The sequence below is a fragment of the Meleagris gallopavo genome, chromosome 2 (genome assembly GCF_000146605.3).
Source record: "Meleagris gallopavo isolate NT-WF06-2002-E0010 breed Aviagen turkey brand Nicholas breeding stock chromosome 2, Turkey_5.1, whole genome shotgun sequence".
NCBI lineage: Eukaryota > Metazoa > Chordata > Aves > Galliformes > Phasianidae > Meleagris > Meleagris gallopavo.
In genome coordinates, this window is record NC_015012.2 from 1,262,717 (window position 1) to 1,289,160 (window position 26,444).

A 26,444-nucleotide genomic window follows, 5' to 3' on the forward strand; every position below is an offset into this window, starting at 1 on the left:
GATGCTACAACATGCACATAAGGTGATTAGCTGCTGCCATTTACTGTGATGGGAAAAGAACAGTAACTGGCAGCTTCTCAGTCAAATAGAACCTGGCTAGGTCCTTTCAAGTCTGATAACTTCCCTTTCTTTCTGTTAAATGGATGGTAATGTTTTAAGACTAATTGTGAGGTCTACATGGATACACAAGGGTTTTGTGGAGACAATAGAGATTCTGTACTAGAAAGATTTTTTTTTTTTTTTTAAGTAAGAGTTATATCCAAATAAAAGGAACTTGCATATTAATAATGTCACGGGCTGGATTTACATGACTAGAGGATCACTGACGATCCAAAATATTCTTAAGGGTGTACAGATTTGAGTTATTAGGATAGAAGAAGAAAAGTATTCTTATTAAAGGCTGTTCAGGTAATGGAGTAACTAGACAGTTGCAGTTAAACACTCAAAGTTAAACACTCAAGAAACCCTTTAATGGGAGGATTCAGACAAGATGACTCAGTCTATGAAATTAATTTGCTTCTCTCATCAAATATTTATGACTGCAGGTTGAAAATTCTACCCTTAATTCTCAAAGTACATCTCTAATGAATCAGAATGCACAACTGTTGATTCAACAGTCTGCTTTAGAAAATGAAAAGGAAGTTGTGCTCAAGGAGCTGGAGGACCTGAAGTCATTGTACGAGTCACTTCTCAAAGACCACGAGAAGCTGGAGCACCTACATGAACGCCAGGCTTCTGAGTATGAGTCACTGATTGCTAAACATGGAAGTCTTAAATCTGCACACAAAAATCTGGAGGTGGAGCATAAGGACTTGGAAGATAGGTAAACACTAACATGCATGTTAAAATTAGAAGACTTTCTCTCTAAGCAAATAGTGCTGTGTAGTATGAAGATATAAGATCTTCAAAATTTGAAAGATCACCATTTCAAAAAAATTTCCATGTTTTCTTGTTACTCTGTAGAAAAGAAAGTTAAATATGATTTTTGTTTGCAGGTACAATCAGTTGCTTAAGCAGAAAGTGCAGCTGGAAGAATTGGAGAAAGTGCTCAAAACAGAACAGGAGAAAATGCTGCAGCAAAATGAAAAACATGAGACTGTGGCAGCAGAGTATAAGAAACTTCGTGATGAAAATGATAGGTAAAAGCAGAAGTCTGATGTATATGCTGGTGGAGCTCTGAGTGCTGACCAGCATGGTCTAAACAAGTATTGCATCCACTCATGTTTCTTAACACCTGATGCCATGTACCAGAACGTAAATGATCCATGCCTTATATAGAAGCTGCTCTGTAATAGGAAAGCTGAATAGGGGGAAAAATGCACAAATGACCATTTATCCTGACTAAACTGAATTTCACTTTGCAGCACAAGAATGCCAGGCAAAGTGCTGTGCAGTGTGGATGTGGGCTGTAGAGGGAGCAACCCACAGCGAGTTGCTCAAGGGGTGGGATGGCAGGTTGATGCTGATAGGGGTAGAAATGTAATGATGTGGGCAGTGAAGGTCTGCACAACACATATCTGTGGGAAATCAGATCTAGACAGAACTTACTACAGAGATTTTATATGTATTTTGTGAGTGTAGCATCAAGCCCTGGAAGCTCAGTATTTTGAGGGAGCTTGAGTTGTGAATAATTCCCTGATATCAAAATTGCATGTGTAATTCTGTTATCTTTTAATTCCAGGCTTACTCATACACACGATCAGCTCTTGAAAGAGAATGAAGTTCTGCAAACTGATCATAAGAATTTGAAGACTTTACTGAACAATTCCAAACTGGGACAAACACAATTAGAAGCTGAGTTCTCTAAACTCCGAGAAGAGTACCAACTGCTGGATATTAAATGTACAAAAATAAGTAATCAATGTGAGGTATGTAAAAATTACCATATTTTTAAGACAGTATCGTTGTAACATTATATATAAATTCGTAAAATAAAGTGAGGTGCCTGAGAACTGATCACCTGTTTATAGATAATGAAGTGGGTCTGAAGGCAAATAATTTGCCTGCTGTACAGGCAGTCAAAAAAATGAGCTCGTGCTAGGTAAACTGCATTAATTAAAGTGTTAAAGGTCTTATCAGTTGTGGCATGATTTAGTTTTGCTTGATTTGACTGTTGAAATAAATAATTGTAGACCTCTCTAAGTTTTCTTGATAATCTCATCTATGTATAAAATAGGTTCATATATGTATACACATGAATTTCATTTATTTTAACAGCTGCTTAGCCAGCTTAAAGGAAATATGGAGGAGGAAAACAGACATCTACTAGATCAAATTCAGACATTAATGCTACAGAATAGAACGTTACTTGAGCAGAATATGGAAAGCAAGGATCTCTTCCATGTAGAGCAAAGGCAGTACATGTGAGTTTTGAAAACAGTGAAATTACTGTGATAAGACCAGTTACGTTTTTTTAAAAACCTGTTTTGTTGTATATAGAAATGAACATATCATAAGTAGCATGTTTTTCTCTTTAAAAAAAAAAAAAACCCAAAAACTTAAGTCATGTATGGACAGCAGCTGATTAAAACTAAGAACACTTGTTTTTAACTCTAAAAGATGAGTGCGACTGCTTTCGTTGTTAGTGATAAAAATGTCTAATTGAAATGTTGTTCATTCCTCATTCAAAGATCCTAAACTTGTTTGCAAACTGCAGCCTGGTTAGTGAATTTGATAGAAGAGAAAATAAACTTGTGTAAATGATCCTGGTATGACCTATATGCACCTTTTGGGGGGAGAGGTTGTGTGTATTACCAAGGCTGATGTTCTTATTGTAGTGAAGGCTGCTTCTTTTCCTTATTTCACTGTCTTGATATTTTTTTAATTAGAAACAAGTGTTAGATAAGAATTTCCCATGAAAACTGTCAGCTCTCAGATAACTGATGTCCAGAGGATCATGCTACTTGCATGTTATGTAGTCATTAAATATTCATTTTCCAAGCATACATTATCATTAATTTCTGTTCACAGCGACAAGTTAAATGAATTAAGGCGACAGAAGGAGAAACTGGAGGAGAAGATAATGGATCAGTATAAATTTTATGAGCCATCTCCACCCAGAAGGTAGTGATCCATATGGTATAAAATAGATATCTACAACGCATTTTCATTCTGTTCCAACTGAAAGATGAGAGATTTCTTTAAAGTTCAGAGGAACAGAATCACCGTCTGTATTCTTTCATACATAGGACAAGTATGAAGACCTAAGAAATACATTACAGTACGTTTATTTGCATTTGTGTTCTTGATAACAGAAGGGGCAACTGGATTACACTGAAGATGAGGAAACTGATGAAATCCAAGAAGGATGTCAATCGAGAACGTCAGAAGTCTGCAACCCTTACACCTACCCGTTCAGAATCCAGTGAAGGATTTCTTCAGCTGCCCCACCAGGACAGTCAGGATAGCTCCTCGGTGGGCTCAAACTCTCTTGAAGATGGCCAGGTCCTGGGAACCAAAAAGAGTACTAGTGAGTACTACTACTACTACGAAACCTCTCTTTAGTGCATTTAAAAATAAAGATGTTGTCAGTTTAGTCCTGTGTATTACAGAGGATTTTTTTTATAGATAATTCTTTAAGTCTTTAGGAAATGAGCCTGAATTTTTTCATTAGTTAATTTTTTTTTTTTTTTTACAGATTTCACAGATCTTTTTAGTGGGGCAGATGGTAGTTTTTAGCATTTCTGTAGCTCTGAATGAAGATACTGAGATGAAAGATTAAGTGAGTGTTGTTATTGGTCAGGAAAGCAGAATTTCAGGTACAATGTTAGATAAGATCACAGGGACCATGTTTTGTTTCTCACTTTTGTCCTCGCATGAATCCTTCCCCTCATCTTTGAGAGTGCTTTGCAAGCTGTGGCTGTGCTAATCTGCAGTTGCTAAATAGATCTTCTGTTTGGAGATGTTCCTCCAGCATCTCACAGAATCAGTGGTGAAGACTTCCGACGTTTGAATATGCAATGGGAAGCGTTATATAGGGATATAACTGGTTTTTAACAAGCAAACAGCAACAAAACGAAACCACTTGTTACTCATCTGAAGGATTAAAATTAAAAGACTAAAAGAGAGAAACTGAGGAGCATCACAAAAGTGTGGGAGGATCAAATATTTCAGATATGCTTACATTGAAAGAGCTTGACACCCACCATTTTAGGATGACCACCATATAAACAACCAGGTTCTGCATCTGATATATCAGTTTCTTTTGTCATCCACTAATGGCATCAATCACAAACTGTCCAATTTCTTCAGAGATAACGTTACAGACAAGTTTTCAAGTTGCAGTGATTGTGTTTAATAATTAGACATCAAAAGCATTTTTAGCTGTGCACTTAAAAGCATCAGAATACATGTTTAATAACAATCATTTTTTAAAAAGTTCTTTGTCTTGGGTTTCAAAATACATCAGATGGATGTTCTGCTTTCATGCCAGCTATGAATTTTCTATGTTCAAAATAATTGAAACTGCTGTGGTGGTTTTTTCTGAGCTTACTACATAAACTCAGCTAAAGTTGAAAGCTCTAAAAGCACTGTTTCATGGAAGTTTTCAATTGGATTCGTCATTTTTTAAAAATAGTAAAATATTGAATTTGAGGGTAGACTTCATTGCTTTGGTTGCTAAATTGACAGTTTGGGGAGTTCAGATTTCTCAATGTAGGAATCTCTAAAGCTTCAAGACAAGTACCTCTGAATTTTGAAAAAGCGTATTTTAGAATGTAAACTTAGTCTTACAGAGTTCAGGACTGAGTGAAGCTACAGTGGATGTGTTTACACATGTGGTTGAATCAAGTGTGCATGCTTTGGTTCAGAGTGGGTGCATCAATAATTCTGTGTTCTGGAAGGGCTCTTCTGTGTGCATTTTCGTGTTCACACTTGGGACCTTGAGGTGTTAGCACGCTGCTGCTGCACTCCTCATGAAGCCAAGGTTGAAGCTAGGGTGGCTGATCCTTAAAAGAGGTTTGAAAGTGAAAACTGGGAGGGATGATCTAATTCTGAATCCTATCTTTCCTCCATTACACATGTCACCATGGCATCCATAGTTTTGATAGAATTTGGATAAACTGTTTGCCAGCTCAGTGCTGACAATCTTACTGAGACACACAAAATTAAGATCAGAATATGCCAGTGAGAAGCACCAGTAGTGGTGCACATTTTGCAGTCTACCAAAAGAACTTTTGCGTCTCCCTCCTGTTCTCAAAGAAGTGACTCTGCAGTAATGGCTTCCACTAAAAGAAAATACAGGAGAAAAAATCTCTACGTTGTCTTCTGTCTGTGCATGGTGTTGTAGCTTTTCACACCAATGGAGGGCCATTTGTGGAACAGAACTTGTCCTGTCCCCAGCCCCACTGATCTCCTATGTTTTAAAAGGAGGTGATCCCAGAGGGAAATGAAAAACCCTCCCATGTGTCTTTCAGAAGGTGAGAGGAGGCGATTTCTGTTCCCCAAATTGCCATCATTGGCACAAATCAGTGATGCTCTCAAAGGGTTTGTCAGACAGTGTCCTCCAGCGATCCTTGAGACCTGTGGGCTTCCATATCCTCTGCCAGAGAAACGGAGATAATAATTCCAAAATGAATTATTCTGCCACTGCTGCTGATTGAAAATGAAAGCAACAGCTGGGATTGTTTTCATCTGCTCTCAGAGAGCCTGAAGCCTTTGTTTGGTTTCAGAGGCCTTCACTTTTCACATCTGTACTCAGTGGATGAGTCTGGAGAGTACCACAGATCTGATGTGTGGTTTGTGTGGAGCATCTGCTCTGAGAGGGGATGGGATACCATTCTTAGCTTTTGCGTAGAAACCTTTTGGATTGTTTTTTTTCCTCTATAAGGAGGAAAAAAAAATAGAAAGACTTCTGTTAGCTTCCACTTCAGACATTTCATATTATCAACAGCATCCACAGAATCAGGGCTATTACTAAGCTGCCATCTTTAAACAGAAGTTCCAGTAGCAGATGTATTACACTATCATGGAAGAACCAGGAATAAAGCATGCTCCATTTTAAAGATGTCTGCCAAATGTCTTCCTGCGTGCATGAACAAAACTTGGGGACTGTAACATTGTCCATACAGAACTCACCATGGTGCTTCTGGCAGATGGCAGTGGGATGGCAAACTGGGGGGTTTTGAGTTTGAGTGGGAGAATTCTGCAGTGTTCATTTTCAACTCAGGAAGTAAGATTGAGTTCACAGAATCTCGAAAGAGAAAAAAAACGTAATGCTTATAACTAGAGTTAGAGTTTATATATAGAGGATTACTAAGATTAAGATATTCCTCCTACCATCACCAATTTTTTGGAGTTTTTTGGAATAAATATGCAAAGAGCTAAAGCTGCCTAAGCTGAACTTTTCTGTGGTTTTCTATTTGCTTTCGCTGTAGCTCTGCTGTTCCAGAATTTTTGCAGGACATTTCTTTCAGGCAAAACAAGCAGGCACCAAGGAACTTACATGCAAAGGACTTCACAGAAGATACCAATTGTTGGAGGCAGCAAGTAAAATAATCTAAAGCATTCTATAGAAAGTGTTACAAATAGATCTTAACTGCATCATGTCCCCTGTAGCTTTTTCAGTTTACATTTGTTCTCTTTTGTTAGAAACAGTCCTTATACCCCAATCTTTTTACCCTGTATGTACATACCACCCAGGTTAGTATTGCTCTGATCTATGACTTGGGCTGCTGAGTGCTGTTTGAAGACAGCAGAGCACTGTAGACATACTGCTCTAAGTGCAAACACAAAATAAAACAATAGAAAGAGATTTATTTCTGTTTCAGGCTAGTTCTTGTGCACTTGTAAGTGTATATGTATATATGTACATGTAAAATACATATGAAATATGTATATGTGTACATATAAAATAGAATGGATGTATAACAAGCTACTGGCTTAGTAGAAAAAACAGGCGAATGACAAAGCATGCATCTCAAAAAGTCACTCTAGAGAGGTGAAATAAGTAGATCTTGGGTTGACAGAATGTTCTGCACTGCTTTCACATCTGCATAAATAAGAACGTGCAGTGATTCCATGATGTTTGTTTCTGGATCTTTGTATCTAGCTGTTTGCATGTGGCTCCTGTATGCTTCGCAGTCAGCTGACACATTTATCTGCTGCTTGAAGGTGAAGTAATTAGTGAATAGTAATCAGTTACTAATGGAGAATAGCTGAATCTAAGGATGAGTCATTTTTTCCCCTCCCCATCTTTAAATACCGTTTGTAATTTTAACTCTGTTTCCTGGTATTCAGTATGTTATTTTAACTTTCCTTTAGTCCTCCTGAAATATTACAGCAACGTTTGTATTTTCTTCTGCTATTTTATATATTTTTTGAATCTTGGGTTTTTTTTCAGCCAAAAGATTCGGTATTTACTGTTCCAGCCAGTAAATATTGATTTCATTTTTCTGCCTACAGATTCATCTTAATTTACAGACAATTCAGTAAAGTATTAAAATCACTCCACACGTAAATGTAGCTGCTTGAATATAAAGTCCAATATTATTTCTAGAATACAGTACGTAATCAAAATTATTAGTGAGCAAAAAATATTAATAGAGATTGTTTTGTTCTGTAGACATTGGGCAAAAGTTACAGAAGTTACCATTTTCAAAAGATAATGATAAGAACATATTTCTAAGTAGGCATTGTACTTAATTACTTCCATTTAAAGTTTTCTGCTTCACATTTTTGTTTACGTTGAATAAATGTGTTTTTCACATTTAAAAGAAAAAACATTATTATCAATTGTTACAACCATCTCCAGAGAAGTTCCGTGTAGTTTTCCAGGAGGTGGCAGTTAGAGCTTTCAAACTGTGATCCACTCTTCACCATTGTTTTTGGTGCATTTCTGAGTATATTAAGGTTTTCACAGTGGAGTTTCCATATTTTGGTGTAGCTTTCATATTTCATTATCACACAGAAGCATGAGAGTGATGTTTGTAGCATAGCGTACATAGCTTAAACTCAGACATTCATTTCTGTCCTTAGTTTCAACATTTAACTTCCATCTGTTCTTCTCCCTTTTTTTTCTTTCATTTCCCTGTTTCCGTTTTTCCTCATGCTATGACATAAAAGTGGTTGCACTGAAAAGACTGCCCTTTTTGAGGAACAGACCGAAGGAAAAAGACAAAATGAAGGCCTTCTATCGTCGCTCCATGTGTAAGACTTTATGACAGTTCAGCTTCTTTAAATGGCTACACTGGCTTCCATTACTAATTTTTCACTAACCTCTCCCTGGACTGCGCTGTATTTTTCCTCCTATTTTGCAATGTGCAAGTCCTGCTACTATACAAGGAGCTGGAGCCTTTTCTCTTTCCTTTTTTTCAACCTGAGCACTGAATACCTTATATATGTCCACATGTGCACACACACGTTCACGTGCACACGCATATATATATTCAGTGCATTGCAGTTACATATACTTGTATACATATTTGTCTATATGCACATGCCTGCATGTGTATATAAATCTACAGTGCACTGTGTGAGCATAAGTAGTTCTAAATTACACGTTTCATAAGCCTTTTATTGAGAAATCGCTGCAATTTTTTGTTTAAAGTGAGTATAGAAAAAGTAGTGCAAGGTTGTATGGTGGTCTGTCCCTATTCAAGTATTCATCACTTGTTGTTGCCAAAATTTTGTATTGATTTATTTTCCTTTTTCATGAGGAGTGGAGAAGTTTCTGTGTCTTTGCCAAGTAAAGGTGAATGTCATCAGAAGTCATCGTATTCAGATCCTTTTATGATGTGAAGTACAGTCTGCCTGCAGTAACCTGCACTGTACAAGGATCCCGTGTCACTGTTGGCATTATATTGTGTTAGCACCTTGCCCCCCGTTTATGATTCATTCCATTTTATCATTGCAAACAGTATATCAAGGCTTCTAACATATATATATATATATGTATATATTACGCATCATTGCAGCACAAGCATGGCGATTATAGCTAATAAAATCAGATTTAAGAACCATACAGAATTCAGAGAAGTCTCTTGACTTTCAGTACTTCTCATTCATTGAGCTGATTGCATGTCATAACATGGATGATCTCGTGTTTGTACCTTCTGGTATTCAATGCACTTTAATGCTTAGAGAACTGTCAAACATTTTGCAGTATAAAATAAGAACAAAAGCAATTACATTCACCATGCTGATCATTTGCTTTCATTTGCATCCCAGCCATGAATGACCTGGTGCAGTCCATGGTCCTAGCAGGAGGACAGTGGACAGGTAGTTCTGAGCATCTGGAGGGTCCTGATGATATATCTGCGGGTAAAAGGAGAAAAGAATTGGGAGCTATGGCCTTCTCTACTACAGCTATCAACTTTGCAACTGTCAACTCTTCTACAGGCTTCAGATCCAAGCAGTTGCTAAATAATAAAGGTATAGGTAGAAGCTCTTTGCACCATGATGTGTCTGTGTGTAACAGCAATTTCATGTTTATATTTCTTTGTATTTATATGTATATATATATTTTTTTTCCAGCAAAAAGCAGCCTGAGTAACTGAGTTACAGTGATAAGGCAGTGAATAGCTTTAATAACTGTAACTAGAAAATGTCAGGATTGTGCGTACAGAATGTTACACAATAAAAGTGCATTGATTTGAAAATGATAAATGTGTCTTACAGATAAGTGCATCTATAATCTTCATCTTATTTCACATCTTCTTTTGTCTCTGTGTTTAGATGCTATGTCGTTTGAAGATGTAAGCCCACAAGGTATAAGTGATGATTCTAGTACAGGATCAAGAGTTCATGGTAAGATGTAAATTTTAATTGAATTACTTATGGATGTATTATGTGAATGTTAACAATGTTTGGAAAAAAAAAAAAAACACAAAACCCCACCCCCAAAACAGTGAATGGCACGGTTACAAGTGAGCATGCTTTCTGTGACTTGCATACCTCTTGAATGCATAGTATCAGTATTGTTTCTTCTGATTATCCTTTTCTTCAAACGCTATCAGATAAAATATTCTCTATCTCTATTACAAAGTATGAAGTGCATCTGAACAGGATGAAAATTTTCTGCCTTTCAAAATTGTATTTGGAGTTTTGCAAAATAAAAGAAGCTGTTATAATCTCAATCCTAAGAAAAAAAAACAACACAAAACAACAACCAACCAAACAAGGAAAATCACAAATGAACAACAACAAAAAAACAAACGCACAAACAAACAAAAAGCAAATCCAAATCTGGCCAGATTTGCCAATATTTCTTGGATGGTGAGATGTAAATGTGCTGTGTACGTATCTTATAAAGAATCATTATACTTTTCTTCAAGCAAAGGCATGAATTGAGAGCTGTGAGACATTATTTAGAAGGGGAAGTTGTAACTCTTCTGAAAGTACTTAAAATTAGTATGAACTTGTTTGAAGCTAACCAAATAACAGTGCATTTCCCTTGTATTGGATAGGAGTACAGGACATTAACTGTGCAGATGCTCTTGCTCCTCCTGTTGGTGGCATTTCAGCAATGTGCAAGGTTCCCTGTCAGATCTGTTGTAAGTGACCTAATCACGAGCAACTTCCTGCATGCCACTCCTTTCATCTTAAAATCCTGGTTTCCCACTAACCACGCTGTTCCACTTCTAAACATTCTATTTCTCTCTTCCTCTCCCTTGTCCCTTACTATTCCTGTAGTGCCCTTTTCTAAAGTGTCCTCTTGGACTGCCTGGAAATCCCTTCGCTTTCTGATCTGTAAGAAACCAATTTGTTAACAGTGGGCATGCTAAGCCTGTGTAGTGCATGATTCCTGCCTCAGAGCATTCTGTGATCAGAATGTAAAGGTACCCTGTCATCTGCTAAAATTTTGTTCATCATGCTATCTCCTCATTTTCCAACTAGCTTCCAGACCAGCCAGCCTTGATAGTGGCAGAACATCCACTAGTAATAGCAATAACAATGCTTCACTCCATGAAGTCAAAGGTATGCTCTAGGTGACTTTACATACATGCTTCATTGCCGTTATTTTCTCTGTAGGAATTTTTGCTTGAATTGAAAACAAAACTAAAACAAAACCAGCAACGCAGCATGCTTTTCTGTAGGTATGTTTATACACCAGCCTTTGTTCCCCAAATTAGGAAAGGATTCAAGTATTAATAGAACTTATATTTTTAATAGATTTTTAAGTGGTGATACTAATGTGTAGGTTTCAGACTACTTCAAACCAAATCTTACCCATTTAACGATCTTGCAAAATAAATATTCTCCCCAAATTATATTAAAATCCTATATTATTTAACAGATATTTGAGTTACTCTGCTATTTTTCATGTAGCATCCAACTGTCTGCTCGCTGCTGCTGTAATGCTATATAGTGTGTGACACAAAGCAGGCAAACTTGGCATATGTACTACTATCCTGGAGAAGTGGCATTCCAAAATTGTTTCAGAACTATGTTGGAGAAAATATTTTCTTTCCATTCCATCTCTGATATTCTGGATAATGTAAAACTCATTGGTAGTACATTAAAATGTGTGCTTTACAGGCAAGAACAGAGGCGTATCTTTAGTCTCTGAGAATACAGCATTATGTAGACAGAGGTGCAGATCATAAGTGAAGGGTGGTTTTTAATTCAGAAGCTATTATATCATATTTAAAAAGCTGTGAGAGGTAAGTCAGGGGAGTGAAATTGCACTGTATTTGATTTGAGCAATGTAGGGTAACTATGTTTTTCAGTATTCTAAGTGGAATTATTGTGAACCGAGTGTGAAAGTGTTCAAGTTTGAGTAAGGTTATAATGTTTTAACAGCTTTCATATATTTTGTGATGGAATATTTAATACTGTTTACCCCAAAAGCAGGTGTGGTTAACAATCAAAGCAGACCTCAGAGTCACAGCAGCGGAGAATTCAGTATGCTGCATGAACACGATGCTTGGTCAAGCAGCAGCAGCAGTCCTATTCAGTATTTGAAAGCTCACACAAGGTCTAGTCCTGTGCTTCAGCAGAGAACACCTGAAACACTGGATCGTTGTGGGAAACAGATCAAAACCGATTCTCCTGGAAGTGAGGTTGTTACCCTGCAGCAGTTCTTAGAAGAAAGCAACAAAAGTACCTCAAGTGAGGTTAGTTCAAAACATTTTAACTCTGTATTACACCGTGTAATTTACTCCAATTGACAGAATTAATAGAGCATTTATCACGAGTAGAATTGCTTTAGAACTTTGTGGAAACTCTGGTTATGCCTATGTTTAGTACTGGGGGCTGTATCCTGATATACTGTACTTGATGTATTTTGCTTGACTCTAGGATGCTGAGGCAGATAAAAAAAAAGTCAAATTCTACTGCACACAATTATCTGGCGCACTGATGCGTGGTACACTCATCAGAATTTAGCTGGAAGACCATAAGCACAAGGAAAGCTTGCTGTTTATCTTCCAGTTCAGCTCTTGTCTTCAGTGGGAGCTACTGTCTTGCATCAGCAGCAAAGGAGATATTTTACTTCAGTCCCTGAGGAGAGAATCTTGGTGGTTTCATGTTTACTTACTAATTTAACACCACTGGTCACCTGGCCTTGGAGCTCACTGAAATCTAGGAGTAAGATGCAGAGAATGTTATTTAAAATCAGTGCCAGTTTGTTAGAAACATAGAATAATCGCTCTTGTCTCTGCTGCTGTTCTAATTCCTTCATCACTCACATAGATCTGTCTGAAGCTTAGGAGTGTTCTAGACTCTAAGGCAAGGCAGTTACTCTGGCTAGGGCCTATTAAGGGTAAGGATCAACCTCCATCTGTTTTAGTTACACAGTTATAATGGAAACGTACAGATTCACATCTGAATTGGAGCAGTCTGTGACTTGAATTAGGAATAAATCCCTGGATTTTTTTGTTAGCTACTTAAAAATAATGTTGCACCTGTGATCTCTCTGGCAAGATTTTTTTGTTTGTAGTGGTTGTTAGGTTTGTTGTTTGTTTTTCATCTGTTTAAAACATGAGACAATGTTCTGGAAATAGAACTAAGAGACCACCTGTGTTATCAAGTCTAGTCCACTGCTGCTCAGGGATCAAGGAATCCATTTCGTAGAATCACAGAATAATTCAGGTTGGAAGGGTCCTCAGAAGTTCTCCCTTTAGCCTTCTTGAGAGCCTTTCCTTAATGCTTTTATCTTAAAGATTTGTTCCAAATTATTTCCTTTACTGTTTCAAAAAATGCTGAAGTCTTTAAGTCTGTAAATAGTATTCACTGATTTTTTTTTTTCCTATTTCTGAAGTCCATTATACAAAAATAACTTTTTGAAACTCATCCAAATTTGAAGCTCTATATGCTTTGTATTGTTTTCTGAGATTCTTGTCTTTATTATTTGAGTATGTAGAGGTGGTAAGCTTTTAGCTCCAAATTATCAGTGTAAGTTAAAATGGTAGTTCATATGAAATTGCTTAGCAAAGTAGTGATGGCTGGTGCAGACAGCAAGTGGATGAGAAGATGAGCTTGAAGTTCTCAGCTTTTGGCTTTTGCACTATTTGGTGCTATGGGTGCTAATTCCAAGTAGCTGTGGTTGCCATGATGCCTCGTTTTTAACTTGCTTGTAAGTAATCTGTGCAGAGAACTCGTGTGTACAATAGCACTTTTAGTTCTAAGATTTTATATTTGAAAACACTTTCAGAATTTTCAGATCAATCAAGAAAAAGTAAAAATTACAGATTATGCGTTTACAATATGTTTGATATTTTTGACAGATGAAATCTGGGAGTGAAGAGAATCTTTTAGATGAAGTAATGAGAAGTTTATCTGAGTCATCTGAGCTGACAGGAAAGGAAAAGCTAAGAAAGGCATCTGCTGGTTGTGGAATTGTGAGGTCACTGAGCGTAAAAAATCCAGTTGATTTCTCAGATGGACGATCCGTTAAACCAGAACAACTTGTAAGGCCCAGCCTTCGTAAAACAGAAGATGCCTATTTCACTAGCTCTCCAATAAAATTTACATCGGGCACTCAAGGGAAGGCCAAATCAGTGAAGAAAAGATGCAAACATCTGCATCACAGCGACAATCAAGGGATTGCAATCCTTACGCTACCTTACCTCGTGCGAGCAGTGTGATTTCTACAGCAGAAGGAACTACTCGAAGGACAAGCATTCATGATTTTTTGTCTAAAGACGTTAGGCAACCTGTTTCTAGTGATCCAGCAACACCCACCGCTGACAGAAGTGCTCCAGCAACATCTAGTGAGTACTCAGCACACCAGTTATCCTCTCATTTTTTTCACTGTGTGGCTTACAGAGTAGATGGTGTTCCACAAAGCAATGCAACTAATGCAGTTAAACCTCGTAATTTAGGATGTAACTCTGATGTGCCTAAGACTTCAAGGATGGAAAGGTCAAATTTTTGTGAGAAAACTTTCTTAAGCACAAATATGTTTAATGATAAAGTCAGTCTATCTGGTAGTGAGAACACAGGATCTTTTACTGTGGTGCAGCCATTTTTATCCCTTAACACTGAATTAGTTAGTAATATAAGTGGATTGCCTCCAAGGTCTGCATCAAAAGCTAATCAGGCAAACCTGTCAGTGTTTGTACCAAAAAATCAGGAACAGCCTTTTTCCAATCAGAAATCTACTAATAGGGACCTCCAGTCAGCACTAAGTAGTGAATTTGTTCCTACCAGCTGTGTGAACACTAGCGAGGCAGAGTCCCTGCTTCTTGTTTCTGAAGATAATAAAACTGTGTGGTATGAGTATGGTTGTGTGTGATAAGAAAACTGTATTATTAAATATATAATTATATAGGACACGTAGGTGCTCTGTTGAATGTCCACTGGCCTTAGAGAGAATTTCACTACAATGAAAAAGTGACTTCATTTAGATCTGTGGGTTGTTTTTTCTTTTTTTCCTAAGAGCAGTGGCATACAGCTCTGTTGTGTACTCAAGCATGTGTTTGAATGTAAAATTGTAACTCATCCAAGTTTGCATGAAACATTAATTGCACTGTATATATTTTGCATGCTTTCAAAATCTTTATAATGCAAGCTATATTTTTATTTGTTGTCCATTATAAATATTTTGGTTTTTTATCTGTAAGTAACTGAATGCATGTTAAAGCAATTGCATGCTGCACTGCCAGAAATGGCACAGTGAACTACAGCATTGTCAGTACAAAGACTGTGCCTTTCAGTTCTGCTTATGCTTCCAGTTTATCAGTAACATGTTGACTCTGTGTTTGGAATACAAATACATTTTTCCTTGTTTTTTTTTTTTTTAAAGAGATACCAATGAAAAGAAGCATTTAGAGAGATTTCAGTTCCTTACTCTTAATGTTTGTACCACCTCTGTGTCACTCTGCACAAGAAACAACTTATAATCCAGTAACTCAGTGACTGCCCTGCACAAAGATATGATTCACATTCCATATTAATGTTTAAATATTTTAGTAAGTAATTAGAATTACCATTCATAATTCTAAACCTCAAATGATGATTTTTTTAATTAAGAGGTAACAATGGAACAACATGCAGCACTCGCAATGAAAAAATGATCCTTTCCACCTTTTCCCATTCATATATGTTGTCTTTCCACATCTGCTGTACAAATGTGGTGCAGGATGCTGTTTCACTAGGAGTCAAATAACACTGTGATCTGAGAATCCATGTGTTGTATGGTAATAAACTTGTATTGATTATGGTGGAAATTCATTTTTTCTTAATATAAGTAACACTTATGTAATAGAAACCAAGATGTGTAACAGAGCAACAAAAACCATTAAATATAAGTGCTGCAGAAGGCAAGTAATTCAGAACTTGCTTACGAATTTAAGTGTATAACTCATTAAGTTCCAGACAACCAGCTAAACAGTAATGTTGAAAAATGATGTCTTCATAAACCATGGTTTCAAGCAACTTCTTGAAACTTTGTAATGGTAAACATATGTGAAATATATAAAAATATACAGTCGTATATACACATAAAATAATGAATAGCCTACTCTGATTTTTCCAATGGAATTTATTTTGTCAGCAGTTTTCTGCCAGTCATGGTGCTGCTGTGGGTGCTGGATTTAAATTCCTCAGTGTTTTACTAAGGAGGAGTAGAAGTGATGCAAAAATACAGTTCCTTCAGAGAAAGCAGCAGACATGCCATGTCTTGGTCTCTAAAATCTCCATTTAATACGTGAGAATTGTTAATAAAATGTGGAGTTAGCTCTTCTACAGACTCACAGGGGTTGGAAAGGACCTCTGGAGATCCCCCAGGTCAAACCTCTGCTAAAGCAGGTTCTCTACAGCACATTGCAGGAAAGTGTCCATGCAGGTTGTGGTTATCTCCAGGGAAGGACACCCTGCCGCCTCTCAGGTCAGCCTGTTCCAGTGCTTTCTTACCCTCAAAGTAAAAAATTTCTTTCTCGTGTTCAGGCAGAACTTCCTGTGTTCCAGTTTGTGCCTGTTCCCCCTTGTTCTGTCACTGGGCACCACCAAAAGAGCCTGGCCTCGTCCTCTTGATACCTGCCCTCTCGATATTTATCAATGTTGATAAGATCCTCTCTTAGCCTTATCTCCAGACTGAGCACTCCTATGTCTCTCACCCTTTCCTCATAGGGAGAGATGCTTCAGGCCCCTGATGACTTCTGTGGCCTTCTGCTGGACTCTCTGCAGAAGATTTGTCTTTTTTAAACTGAAGAGTCCAGAACTGGACACAGTATTCTAAATGTGGCTTCACCAGGGCAGAGTAGAGGGGGAGGATCACTTCCCTTGAACAATGCTCTTTGTAATGCACTCCAGGATCCCATGGGCCTTCTTGGCCAACCTGTTGTCCACCAGGACACCCAGGTCCTTCTGTGCAGCGCTCCTTTCCAGCAGGTCATCCTCTAACCTGTATGTGTATCTAACGTGTATGATGTGTGTGGTTATTCCTCTCTGGATGTAGGACTCTACATTTGCCCTTGTTGACCCTCAGGTTCCTGTTCTCTTGCCTGTCCAGGTCTTGCTGAATGACAGCACAGCTTTCTGGTGCTACTGATCAGCTACTCCTCTCAGCTTCAGATCATCAGCAGTCTTGCTGAGGGTGGACTGTCCCTTCATCCAGGTTGTTGATGAAGATATTAAATAAGACCAGACCCAATACCGACCCCTGGGGAATACCATTACTACTGCCCTTGGGCCAGACTCCGGGCTGCTGATCACAACCCTTCTCTCATCTACCTAGCTGCTCATGACAAAAGGCTAAAGGCTACCAGATTGATCAAGCGTGATTTCCTTTTGCTGAACCCATGTTGGCTATTCCTGATAACCCTTCTTTCTTCCACTTGTTTGGAGGTAAAATTCAGGATAAGTTGTTTCATCACTTTCCAGGCTGTCTGGCTTGTAGCTTTGCATGACCTCCTTGCCCTTTTTGAAGACTGGGGTGACACTAGCTTTCCACCAGTCTTCAAGCACCTCTCCTGTTCTCCGTGACCTTCCATAGGTGATAGAGTGGTTTGGCAATCACTTCTGCCAGCTCCTCTGCACATGTGGGTGCATCCAGACCTTCAGTTAGTTTTCAAGATGAGGAATGACCTAAAATCTGAAGAAGAATCTTAATTTCATACCCATTTTAGTCTTCACTCTTAGACATTGTGTTCTGGCCTTAAGTCACATCATTCATCTTCATTTCTGTTAATTCAGAGATGTGTTTGAATTAGCTTTGAAAACAGTGTTAATTGAAGCAACGTGCATAGTATATGCTGGAAGTTATTTGAGGAATTAGAGAAAATCTTTGTAGCATTGCCAGTACCTTTGTGAACTCATTCTGTGTCTCCAGTATCTGTTCTTCTTAACTGATTGCAAGGTTGTGTCTCTTAGCAAAGCTTTTTTATGATCAGAACAAGGTTTGTAGCTAGAGACAGTATCTTCTGTTTAGATCCAGTTGTCAGTGTTTGAGAAATGGGTAAGGTTTCAGGCATGCTGTTAGCTCTTGTGTGGAAGCCTTACCTTGCGTAGGTCCTTAGACTGTCACAACAGTGAAAAATAGAAGTATTGTTTCCAGAATATATGCTTATTATGAAACTTACCTGCACAAGCACTAGTCCCCACTTGTAATGAGTGATTGTAATGAGGGAAGCCAGTCTAAAAAGAAATTCCCCCCATGGAGTGCAGTTAAAGCTTGCTTTTAGTGGAACAAAAGAAGCATTTTTCCAGCCATGGCCCGTGGGGCATTTCAGTTTGCACTGCTTCCTTTATTTCCACAGCACTAAACTTTCACATACAAAACTAGTCTGATAGTGAGCATTTATACCTGATACTTAATGCTTTGTAGCCTGTGTTTTGCATTATTCTGAAGAGGAGGGAGCAGCACTAAAACAGCTGCTTTCACTAAGACAAAAGGCTTCAGAAAGCTGAATGTTAGCTGGTGTCTGTATCCTCTTACAGACAAGGAGTTCTGACAGATGCTGTCCTACCCAAGCTACTAGTTTGCATTCTTCTGTAACCTTTAATGAATTAAATTTCAGTTCTGAAGAAGATGATTATCGTGCTCCTGTTCTTGCTCCACTGGGTTCATTGCAGCAGGAAAAGCATGCTCCTGGGCACTTTTCAATGTCTCTGAAAAAATATGTAATAAAAGTTGTTAGTTATGCAAGGAAACGAATGTTTATATGTATAAAAGGAACTGCTATGTAACTTAATATAACTTTTTATAAACACTTATTGGTCTTTACACGCTAGCAATACGTATGTCATGGATGTCTGTGTTGGTTTGTGCTCCAGCAGTAGAAGGATCTGTGAGATTCGTTACAGATCCAGTCATTACTGCTCCTTGGCCATCGGGATGGCTGATGTCAAACACACAGTGCACTTGCTCATTTCCCATCCCTGCTGCCTTTAAAATAGGATGGTAGAACTCTGCATGGTAATTATAGACACTAAGTGGTGGCTGCCAGCCAAAAAAGGGGTGGTTGTTCAGGTTTGATGATTTGCTTGCCATTAAGTGTTTGCTCGATGCTTTGCTTTGAGTGAATAGCAGACTAAGATACTGCATTTTGCACGTTCAAGCTGTTGCATGCAAAGATAATTTTCTGCTTAGCAGGATTAAATCTGAACGTTTCTGTAAATGTGTCCCAGGTTGAGGGAAAAAAAAAAGAAAAGATGAATGAAGTTCTTGATGAGGTTGTCAGCCTTGATAAAAGATGATACTGTTTTCTCATCATACAGGCAGAGTTAAAGGTTTAGTGTATATAAAAGTTGAACATATCTGATTGTGGCTTTGAAAATTGTACCTTATTTTTCTGAATGCTAAGATGAACTGTCACTGAGTAGGCACTTCCACGAGTTTCTTCTGTCCCTCTCCTCTGTTCTCTCCAAAAACTCAAAATGTTTTTATATCCTTTTGCTCTACTAATAAGTAGAATGTATGTATGCATGAGGGTTTTTTCTTGTCCTGATCAATGTGATGAATAATATGAAATGCTTTTCTCTGCAGATGTGGAAGCTATGCCAGAAAGCAGAAATTCAAAATGCAGGTCTAGGGAGCAACAAAGCTCCTAAATCTATTACCCACTACATGAGATGTGGGCCAAGTGGTGAGTTTTCTGCCCAAAATGTAAATGAGATTAATTTCATTTACAACAAACTAACAGCATTACATGTAAGAACAAGCGCACCCGGCATTAACCAGATGTAAATACTGCTTGCTTAACTGGCTTTATCTTGCTTGTTAGTTAAGCCAGAACGTGTTGTTTTAGTGCAGTTATTTTGCCTGTGGAGGCAGGGGACTTCATCCCCCTGAGCCTTTCTTTTGCCTGTAAAAATGCCATTTATTTTTAGTTTTCAAATTTCTCTTGAAGAAGAAAGCACAACAAAGGCAAACGAAGCACTAATGCTGAAGTCAGTTCTTAGAAAGGGACAGATAAATCTAAAAGAACAGTTAAAACAATTTTGTTTTGCAAAGTATTCCATCATATAAGAAAACAGCCTGTTGATAAAGCTTGTCTTTGTTATTCTGTCCTCCTTTTGACGTGATTAAAACATCCTTGATGCGTGCTGTTAGTGCTGTTAGTTCTGTTAGTGACTTAACTCTGTATTTTGTACTTCTACGCTTAAGCTCTTCTTACGTTCTTTTCTCTTTCTACCTTTCTGCCTTTCAACACAGAGAGAAAAGTGTCCTTCAGTGTCTCAATATGAAGCCTTTATTTCTGAAGTAAACAAGACAGCAACTGTAGGAATCATTAATAAATATTAAGGGAATTTTTTACATTCTTCGTGACTAGAGCAGGCAAGAAATAAAAAAACCTACCTACCTTCCTTCCTTCCTTGAATCAAGGAGCTCTACTGGAGTCTGCTGCCGAAAATTTGTAGATGGTCTTAGGAATTATTGCACATTGCACTGTTAAGATCTACTGAATAAAGGACAGTTCTCATCTCCCTAAGGACCAAGAATTTTAAGGTCTCAAGAATTACTCCAGGAAAAAAAAAAAAAGCAAACAACTTCTTTCATCTTCTGTTTATGAAATTAGCCACTGATTTGCTTAAGCTTCTGCTAATACTTAGCCAAAAAAGCCCAACCCATAACTTGCAGTTTATATTTACTTCTGTAAATTTAAAATAAATGCTGTAGTATTTTGTTGAAAGCGAGTGTATATACAGATACAAAAACCTCTCAGCTTACTGGCACTCCCCTGCCTTATCGGTTAGCATAATCTGCATGGAATGGCTCTTTACAAAGTTTATGCTGATTTCTTTTTGTTGCATACTGCGGGAAAAAATTGTTTACATACATGAAAACATTTGATAACTAACAAATGTGGGGGCTCATGGGGTAATCGTATTATATAGCAAATGTTTGTCACTTGTGTTCTTCACATTCCCGAGTTATTCTGCATATCCGTGTTCAGATGTTTTTGACAGGAAATTGTCAGGTATGATTTCTCTGTAACTTTTACTTTAGCGTAAGGCCGTGTTCAACAAACGGCATTTCCAGGAGAAGGTTGTCTTGCCATGTTTGTGTACTGACTGATTTCTTCTTTTATTGTTCGTCTTCTGACATGAGTTGATTGCAGCTTAGGTGGTTTCTTGATGGCAAAAAAGAAAAACGAAGAAAAGGGAAATAACATGTATGCATTTTACAATCGATTCCCCTTAAGGTTATCTTGTATTAGTAAGATACATTTTGTTGGTTATTGACTTATATTAAAGTCAACAAGTGTAATTGGTACATTCAGTGTTGTCTCAGAAGCATTTGCAGTGAGCTCAAAGGAAGTGTACCTGAACTTAGAAGCAGATTTAACATTACTGTAACCTTTTTTTATTTCAAAACAGTAGGCACATTCATGTTTCTGTTCTCAAGGGTTAAATTGGCTGTGTAACCTCATGCCTGATCTTCCACCGCAGCTCTCTGTTCACATAAAGTAAGCATGGATCAGTACTGGAGCTGCAGAGCGCCTGTAAAAGGATCACACTGCTGCTCAGACTGCAGCTCCTTTCACTTCACTTCATCTTTTTTCTTGAGGCGTACAGGTTTTGCCATGTGTAAAAGTCTCAAGCTTTAGGAACAATGGGAACAGAATCATTTTCCACTGGAGAGAGAATGCAGCTCCGCGGATTTAAAAGCATACTGGCGAGTCGTTTCTTATTTTACAGAAATTTTGTCAAAAAGGAAAAGAGAAAAAGACAGTTCAGTAAGTTTAGAATTGGAAGTTTTCTCCTTTTATTTTCCTGAAAGTGACTTCCTTCTGAAATACTTCTTTATGATGGAGTATGTTACAAGATCTGCATCAAACAGAGTCTTGGCAACGTAAATACCTTGTTCAGCCTGAGTGTTTTTCCACAGAGAACTTAAAGATTTTTTTCCATTTGAATGAAAGTAGGACAAACTTTGCAGCTCTACACCTTAGAGAAGTTTGATTTTTTTTCCTCTGATGACATTTCTGGTATTTAAATTCATTAGCTGAATTTCAGCATGAACTCGTACAAGTGTCGCATTCCGGTCCCCTTATTCTCAGTGCCAAGAATTTCATTGCCTGCAGAGTGTTGCCACTGTTCAGTGCTTCCAGGAGTGACCTGAAGCCTGGAGCATTCCTGACATCCAGTTCCACAACATTTTTTGCAGGCAGTTTGAGGTCAGTTGCACATGGAATAACTTCCCGTGCTGTAATTGATAGCACAGCCTTTTGGGGAAGGATTCAGGGTGCTCCAGGCTGCAGTGACAGCTTCCAGGTGTCACAGGCTGTACTGCAGGTACTGCTGTGTCCCTGTGTGCAGTCAGAGCTCAGGTATTACCGAGGTTCTTCCTCAATACAAAGTGAGCCAGAGAGAGCCCTGGTGTGCTCTCAGAGAAAATTACTGTAAGCAATAAAAACGTGATGTCAGGCCAGCTTTCTCTGCCATTCCTGTGCTGCAATAGAGGCATAGCCATAGGGACCGAAGGAAAACTTGCCTTACAGAGCTTCTTAGCCATGTGGTCATATCAGTAGCCCTCACTAAAACCATAGCTGTTAGGAAAGATAATTGAAATAAGTAAATACTAGGAAACTAATTCTCAATTTTGCTACTCTCAAGTTTGTTTCAGGGCCTGAGTGTTGGTGCGTTCTCCCAGAACCTCTCCTTGACAGCAGAGGACTGATGCGCCTGAAACTTTTAAACCCTAACCAGTTCATACTGTCACTATTTCTAGAACTCAGTGTGTCCTGAATTAACCCATAGTGCCAAACATAGTTTGTATTGCAGTATCTGTGCATCTGTATGTGCTCTGGCGTGCCACATACTCGAAGACCTGGGACTATTGCCATGGCTGATGCATAGCACACAGCCAGGCACGTGCAGCCTTTTGCCCTCCCTACACGTGGCTGTGTCATTCCTTCATGGGCACTCCCCTGATTTTTCATTTGTTGGTTCTTTTCTGTATTCATTAAGTTGTGCAGAATTTTCCATCACGGCCAGGATGCTTAGTCACAAATGTGAAAGTTACTAGTCAACTGATAACACGTATTGAAAGTGAAAAGCCTTTGTCCAAAAACCTCAGTTAATTTTCCTTGTTTGGGAGCATCAGCAGGAACGTGGGGACGTGGCAGCAGAATTCATCCCAGTAGTGCAGGTCAGGGTTGTGTGCCAAAGTGCCCGCTGGTGTCCCTGCACCATTCTTGGCGGGGTTTGAGCTGCTGGGCCAGCATCAGGACAGAGACCACAGGGAGATTTGGTTTGTTTTCACCAAGTTACACCAAAGCAGCACCAGGGAGACATTTTCATTGAGATCAGACTCTAATACTGCCAGTGCTTACTGTGTGAAGACATAGCAGAGCAGAGCAGTCAGGAAGTGCTCTGTACTCTGATACGGATGTCTTTCCTTTCCAGACTGGTATAACACCTCTGTAAGGCACCTTATCTTCCCATATAACTAAAAACCAAACTATCGATGTGATTTGGGAGCCACCTCCCCTTCTCTGAAACACAGCCTCCCAGGGAGCAGCACAGCGGCTGTGGGGCAGCCCACAAGAAGAGCACATCACTGTTAGCAGCAAGAGTTGAGTTGCCAAATGTGTCACTGTTAGTTCAAGTTTACAGTTTGTTTTAATACCTTACAACGTAGAATTTCCATTTGCTTTGCTGATAGTCTGCTGTTATTTAGCAACATTCCCAACTTTGTCCAGGACATGGTGCAGCCTCACCAGAGCTCACGGATGATTCTTAGAGGTAGATGATAACGTATATGTAAATAATGCTTTGATATTAATAAAACTGCCTTAAAGGAATGTACCTAGGTGTGAAACAAAACTTAAAAAGCTCTTATTTAAAACTGTAATTTCCTTTACATATTGATTTTTTTTTTTAATGTTTGCCATTGTATACATTTATTAATGATGTTATTAAAATACCGAACCAAATAATTTTTATCCTTATTTTGTGTATATATATATTGATACACACATGTTCTGGAAACTGATGTTACTGGAAGGATATTGGTGTTCAGTGTGGTTGTGCTCGGTTGGTGATGTGTTCAGTATTTCTTCTGAAAGGAAACCTATAAAACTGTAGCAGAAATATTCTGGGCGCTGCGTAGTTTGTTCCGTGCTGTTAATTTGTAAAGACTCGTGTAGCTTTTAACTATCCCTTGTTTTAATATTATTTTGAAGACACTAATTTCATAGTAAATATGTTAAGAATGCCTGGCAGATTTGCCAAACACAGGATTTGGAGCTTTGATTTTGCTTGCTGGTTATTTCTGCTGAAACAAGACTCACAAGCCCTTCTGATAGTGAAGGTAGTTTAATTTTTAGGTTTGCAGATCTTCAGACTTGTGAGAAGTGTAGGAATCTGCTATTGTGCACAGCTTTTCAACTTCTTATCTTTCACATGTAAAGCTTTTTGGTTAAAAAACTTGACAAGCTAAATTTATTGCTTTTTACTCCCCCTTTTGGAAGTGAAAATTCACAACTACCACAAGGAATAAAGGGAAGGGAGAGTGACAGTCAGAGGGCACAACAAATTTCACTTTTAAAGGTGCAGAAGACTGTATCATAATACCTGCCTGTGTTAGAAGCCCATTTGTCAACCTGGAGTTCTGAGGCAGTTCACTGATCAGCTCACTTTAAAAAAAAAAATAAAGTGGGGGGAAATAAATTCTCAGCTCACAGAGCTGTCTGGGCCATGTCTAATGAAACTGAGTCAGACTGACTGACGTTTCCTTGTTTATTTAAAATGTCCCCTTTGTTAGTATTGCATCCTGTAGCAAGATGCAGTAGCAAATGCCAATCAGTACCACAAGTCCTTCTGTGCTTTTCTTCAGTCTTCTTTTTTTTCCTCTTCCATTTCCACCTGTGCTCATCCTGCTGTTTGCCTTTGAGCATTTTTCTCGTACCACAGCCATTTTCATCATGCAATATTCAAAAGCCCTTTTACCTCTCATCTCCAAAATGTTGTTCCTGTCTCTGGGTACTTGTGACCAGTTTGGCTGCTGGACTTCATGGACTTTCTGATTAAGAAAGTGTCTGAAAGGGGTTTTACTCATTTAGAAAGAAGAGAGGAAAAATAATTTCATTAGGAATTCAATGTTGAGAATGTGTTGATCTTGTTCCTGTGATACCATATACTTTTCTGTACTAAATATATCATCTATCCTAAGCCAAATCAGACTCCCCACAGCTTTTTGAACATCTGGACATTTGTGTGTTTGGTTCCCCATCTCCTGAAGGGAGAAACTCAAGTCTATCCACTGTCATACCCTTCTTTCCACTTATATGGTACTGGTTATAAGGGTACAAAGCTGTGTTATTCCTTAAAGCTCTTTTCCTGGGTATTTTCACTCCTCCCTATGTACTCTCAGTTATCCTTCATGTTCTGCCACTTTTGTGGAGGCACGCTGTCCTAATGAGCTAATCACCAGAAGGCTTAATGATTAGTTCCCAAAGGGAGGAGACTGTGAAATGAAAATGCAACTGAAAACGTAGACAATCAAGTACAATTTCTGTAGTGCAACTAATTTTCTATTTTCTAGATGAAAGTTAAGAAAAAAAAAAGCAACAGAGCAGGAGAGAAATGGGTACAGGTGGAAAAAAAAATCCAGACACTTCTGTACTGCGTGTTGATAGTTTAGACCTTTTAAGTTAACTTATTTCTAAGTTATGTTTAGACCTTCAAGCCCAGTACCACACAAAGTTCTACTTCCTGCACTTTATTAACATTATTTATCTAATGCCTTTTCATCTTGCTGGATGCTGGCAGATTGCAAACAGCTCAAGAATATTCTGCTGAATTTTCAATAACCTGAGCGTAGTACTTTTTCCACTAAATGCTACAGTGTACAAAAGAGCAGATCTGTCTTTCCAAGCTGTTTTTATCATGAGACTCACACCGGTTTTATGCTATAAAATCAATGCTGAGCCACGCAAGCCTATTTAACATCTTCATCAAAATGTACAACAATCGGATCGTGACCCGTCGATTTCACGAACTTCAGGAAGTCCTCGGGGCTTAAGCCCATGGTGGCACAATTTGTCATTGGATGAAAATACACCTTTTCGTGGCCGCCCTCCAGCAAGCCGGCGTCCAGCACGAACTTCACATCTCCGTGGTCGCAGAACAGAGCCAGCGGTGTGGCACAGCCTTGGCCCACCTGTAGCTTCTCCAACATGGCTTTCTCATCGGCGAATCTGAGGTTTCCGCTTCCCAGGCCAAGTTTTTTTGCCAGATGGTTTAAATCCACCTGCCTGTCGTGCAGGACAGTCACCAGCCAGAACCCTTTCTTCTTTTTGTCTTTAAGGAAAAGGTTTTTACTGTGCCCTCCTTTCATGTGTCGGACGTGGGCCATCATTTCTTCAACAGTGAACACCTGGAAAACATGATAAGCGGAGCATGAGGCTGCATCCTGCAGGACTCCTGTTGCGTGCTGGCAGCTGTCCTTAGTTAAACACTTAGAAAATACCCAATGTGATGCTCAGCCTCAAAACCGTACCCTTTTATGAAGAAATTTTAAAAGAACACAAATAAAATGCGACGTACTGCTCCTGCTGCCTCTCTCAGTCACTCTGTACGTGCTGCGGGTGGGTTGGAAGGGACCCCAAAACCCC

At 38.6% G+C, this 26,444-nt stretch overlaps 2 protein-coding genes across 2 annotated transcripts in view; one reads left to right on the forward strand and one right to left on the reverse strand.

The window, feature by feature from the left end:
* Positions 1–24,299, forward strand: part of CCDC88A (coiled-coil domain containing 88A) — a 74,243-nt gene extending 49,944 nt beyond the window's left edge. The window contains 15 exon segments of the mRNA XM_010706350.3: positions 546–823; positions 996–1,139; positions 1,682–1,868; positions 2,218–2,363; positions 2,971–3,063; positions 3,255–3,469; positions 8,062–8,145; positions 9,166–9,369; positions 9,673–9,744; positions 10,834–10,914; positions 11,788–12,053; positions 13,665–13,938; positions 13,941–14,150; positions 19,367–19,466; positions 20,036–24,299. Coding sequence (XP_010704652.2) covers positions 546–823; positions 996–1,139; positions 1,682–1,868; positions 2,218–2,363; positions 2,971–3,063; positions 3,255–3,469; positions 8,062–8,145; positions 9,166–9,369; positions 9,673–9,744; positions 10,834–10,914; positions 11,788–12,053; positions 13,665–13,938; positions 13,941–14,150; positions 19,367–19,431 — 2,319 coding nt within the window. The 3' untranslated portion in view covers positions 19,432–19,466; positions 20,036–24,299.
* A 1,234-nt stretch (positions 24,300–25,533) lies between these two features.
* On the reverse strand, positions 25,534–26,444 carry LOC100541746 (prolyl-tRNA synthetase associated domain-containing protein 1-like). The gene is made up of 2 exons (XM_031552286.1): positions 26,377–26,444; positions 25,534–26,206 (listed from the first exon to the last, which is right to left on the reverse strand). Exon 2 carries the CDS (start codon positions 26,186–26,188, stop codon positions 25,769–25,771), a length of 420 nt encoding a protein of 139 aa, XP_031408146.1. The 5' UTR covers positions 26,189–26,206; positions 26,377–26,444; the 3' UTR covers positions 25,534–25,768.

Excerpts from the sequence above, each read along its gene's own strand:
- LOC100541746 (XM_031552286.1), bottom strand. The coding sequence starts at position 26,188 with ATGATGGCCCACGTCCGACACATGAAAGGAGGGCACAGTAAAAACCTT.